The following is a 4,233-nucleotide window of genomic DNA, read 5'->3' on the forward strand; positions in this document are numbered from 1 at the left end:
GCCCACGAGAATTTGGCTTCATGGCAACTTTTCATTGAATGCATCTCACGATTTTTTCGTCAACTAAAAAATCGCCGCGCTATGAAAGCTGCTCCAAATATTGAAAATATGAGATAGGCTATTATAGGTGGCCCTCACATGACCCTCTAGTTTCAAACAGATCATTCACAGGTGCCACAGATGCTAAGATACAACCTATCAAATTTTGATAATTTTTCACACTTAGGGCGCTCAAGTGACGATGTTGGTTGGGTATGGCCCTGAGCGTTCGACCGAGTGGGGGGGGTGGGGGAAACAAGAGCATTCTTGGGGTAAGGACTAGATGTGTTGGAACCAATATTACAATGCATTATGAAGCACAATATGCCTACATTCAGTGGGGGGTGGAGATATTTTGCATGTGACAATAAAAGAAAGGAAGGTAAAATTTGTATCTTTCAGTAGTTGAATGAAAATCAAAACAAGTTTATGTTTAGAGTTCATATATTCAGGTCTTAAATTTAACAGACAACATGTGGAAATGGAACTCTTCACAGTATCTCCCTAATGAGATAGCTTTAATGATGGGGGATTGTTGCTGAATGTAGCCAATGGATTATGAAAAAATTGCATTTCTTTGTAGAAGATGCTTTGCTACTTTTCATTTGCCATTACTAAGTATCCATGTTATGATTAATCACAATATCAATATGGTCATTAAATTTGGTGAAGTTGCCAAAGGCAACCAAATTTAACACTTAAGATTTAGATGGAACAAATTATATGGAATCTCAAGATTATACAAACAACATTCCATTGTTCATTATTTAACCATTGTTAATTATTGGATTGAAGATTAAAGTTTAAAAGAATGGTTCCATGCACATGAGGAACAAGTTATATCGTATCTCGACTTCTATATGTCAAAATGTCGAATAATTACAAGTATATGTCCATATACAAAAATGGCATAAACGCCAACTCAAACAAAATGTATGTTGATATATGTAAATGTATGTCCATATACAAAATATATATTCCAAATAGACATGTAAGTATCCTAAAATGTTCTATCACATCCTAAACTACTGATGGATCATCAAAATCAATGCTCTTCACAACACTCCTCAGCTCTGAAAGGTCCTACAGAAGAATAATCAAACCCCAATTGAGATTAGTTATATTATATAATTTACATTCAAAAAGTTAACATAAAAATAAATATACATTGAACTATAATTGAACTCTAAAATTGAATTTGTGATTACCTCATCTCCACGTTTTCTCTTAAGTTGGGGAGGAGTCTTGGAATATGTCTTTGCTAGAGCAGGGATGTCATCAATATTTTCGTAGACAACCTATATATGTTCACAAATATAACATTGATACAAGTTAGCATATAATTGTCGATGATAAGAACAAATTATATCTTCTAAACACAAAATAAAATAAACACATATACCTGAGGCATCTCTGCTGCTTCTTCATGTATAGTGGGTGCAGTCAACAAGGATGCGAAGCCAACAATTCTCTGTACATAAAGACAACAAGTATGTGAAACTATCAATATATGTAGATGTGTATAATCATTATAAGTTATTTAAACTCTTAATTCAATCATGTTTCCATTCAATTACCTTTCCCTTGTCTTTGATTGCACTACCAAAGCCTGGATCGCACGACACTGCACTCGCGCTAGGTGCATCCTACAAGAGTAAAATAAGGTAAAATGTAAGTTACTATTGTTATCCTCATTTTTAGCGTTAGCAAAAATGAAGGTACCCCACAAAATTTTGCTCGTCTGTGGCTTTTCTTGCTCTATGGTTTGATTTTTGAGATGTTTTGTGTAGTCGAAAGCGTGTTTTTCCTTGTTTTACCCCTTTTTCTCTTTTTGTGAAGTCTAGGTATGATTCAGGTCCGCAAACCCGATTTACACCAAGTTTCACAATTTAGGTGTAATTTGGGTCTGTAGACCTTATTTACACCTCGTTTGGCTAATTTTACCTTTTACGTGCAATTTGGGTCTATAGACCCGAATTATACTTCATAGGTGCAAATCGGGTTCATAAAAAACCCGAATTGTAATTATTTAATGCACTTTCAGTCTTTTGTGGGATTTTTGAAGTGTTGGATTAGGAGTCTATTTTTCCCTTTTAAAGACTAATTGATCTTGTTCATTTCCATTTTAATCCCTCTAAGATCAAATTTGTGGCTGGAAGGAGAAGGATTCTCAACTTCCATTTCTGGGTATGAATTTCTTCCCTTTGATTAAGGGTTTTTATAACCTTTTTCATGAATTTATATGTTTATTAAATCATTTTTTCATAGCTTTTCACCCAATCGGATCTTTGATTTGAGTCGGACTTTTGTTTTGATTTGTTGATTTATATTAGTATGGTGTTGTGACGGCGTCGTAGGCCCGCCACGTGTTGGTCCCCAAATCAACATATTGGAAAGTTCTAAGAGTATGCCAAGTTCTATGCTCAAACCTTCCAACTGACTTGGCCAATGACCAAAGTAAACCCTTAGGATTACTAATTCCTTGCACTTCAAGCTCTACAGGACCTAGGCGGGTGCACATATTCACCAATCAGTTCTTCAGGCTGATGCTTTTTATAGAAGATTGTGTTTCTAAACTATACTCTAATTTTGGTATTTATCTCAAAGTAGCATATGTTTCTGAGATAAACTATCTTTCTCTTTAACCTCTTATATATTCTTGTATCCTACTTATATCTTCCACTATAATTTGGAAGAATATGAGTGTTTTGAAGGAAGTTTCTATGTGTAACTGACCAGTGCCTTCTCCTCTTTTGGGATACAGAGTCACCCTCTTTGAGACCTTCATATATAAGCCTATGATATAATTTTTAAATCCATCACTTAGATGGATCTATCAGCGTATTTAACTCTCAATACTATTTGAGTTACTGTCTGCCACAATAATGAGTATGATTGAGTTTAACTTTCCCTTGAAAAGACCAATCAACAAGAACATTAAGGATACAGTTGTCACAGATGTATCCTGTTTTATCATATTATTATGGTAACAAGCATTTCTTTCATAAGAGAATTTAAGATAGCATTCATTCACTAGAAATGAAAATCATAGAGAATAAATATCTTGAACAAAAGATCTTCCACAACACAATCAAAATGAAAACATTGACTCTATTACTAAAATAAAAAGTCTTTGCATATTGTATGATAAAACTCCTGATGATGATGATCCAAATGATTACATTACATACTTATAATAAAGTGAGGGGTTGTGACCCTTCAAAAGAGTCTTTTGAAACCTAAGCAATAGATAGACTAACTTAACAACTAAGGATTTTAAAATCTAATTAAACACATATGTACTCTTGTTAAATGATATGCATATCCTTTGCAAGAGTATGTATCATAGTCTTCCACAGTGCTCTTTGCCACTCTTTCTGCAATAATCATCTCCTCCATGACATCTTCCAAGGAAAACAGATCCCTAATATCTATAGAAACTAGATAATCAAAATTTTCTACAGTCGGATCAAAGTTCACAATGTTCACTGTTCGACCAATACTTTCACAATGTTGATGTAGGTTGTTACAATATGTTGACTTTCCACTGCTTGCAAGCCCAATGACAAGCTGTACATATCCCATTCTTAATACTTCATGAATTTTCCTTAGTGAAAGAGAGTGAAAGGAAAACCGTTATGGAGCAACAAAATTTGATAAAGAAAGGCCATTGTAACATAAGTTGTTATTGCCTGAGTGCTCCAGTTTATTCTCCTCCACTGCTTGTGATGCCTTGTTAATTTGTTTTGGTTGAAATGCCTGTAATAATCCTTCACAAAGTACTTCTATTGAGTAGCATTAATATCATCTATGACGATTAATGCATCAATAATTTTTGAAAATTGAACTATCAGACCAATGTGACAACTACTTTTATCGGTGTGACGCCATTTGTTTGCATATCGTCAAGACCTGAGTAATATGTTATCGATGGAGAATTTCATTTGGTCGTCTTTATTCGATTCGGGTTGACAACTAGCAGTCTTTCTGATTCACTTGGTGACCTTTCATTTTGGTATGGTTTGCTCATCAGGGAGAATCTCTCCTATACCTTTTACCTCCTAAACTTCCTTCCCTTATGGCCATCGCTGAGAGTTACATCGATTAAATGCCATCGATGGGACAATAGATATTGGACTCATAAAGGTAACCTCTGATCGAAGGCTTTTACCTTGCCGATATGTATATTGTTTC

The 4,233-nt window shown here is 34.6% G+C and overlaps 1 protein-coding gene across 1 annotated transcript; it reads right to left on the reverse strand.

The window, feature by feature from the left end:
* Positions 1-1,059: 1,059 nt before the first annotated feature.
* LOC131858247 (uncharacterized) lies at positions 1,060-3,624 on the reverse strand. Its single transcript, XM_059211428.1, has 5 exons — positions 3,343-3,624; positions 1,617-1,685; positions 1,442-1,510; positions 1,248-1,337; positions 1,060-1,122 (listed from the first exon to the last, which is right to left on the reverse strand). Exons 1-5 carry the CDS (start codon positions 3,622-3,624, stop codon positions 1,060-1,062), a joined length of 573 nt encoding a protein of 190 aa, XP_059067411.1.
* Positions 3,625-4,233: the final 609 nt, after the last annotated feature.

The sequence above is a fragment of the Cryptomeria japonica genome, chromosome 9 (assembly GCF_030272615.1).
Source record: "Cryptomeria japonica chromosome 9, Sugi_1.0, whole genome shotgun sequence".
In the NCBI taxonomy this organism is placed as follows: Eukaryota; Viridiplantae; Streptophyta; class Pinopsida; order Cupressales; family Cupressaceae; genus Cryptomeria; species Cryptomeria japonica.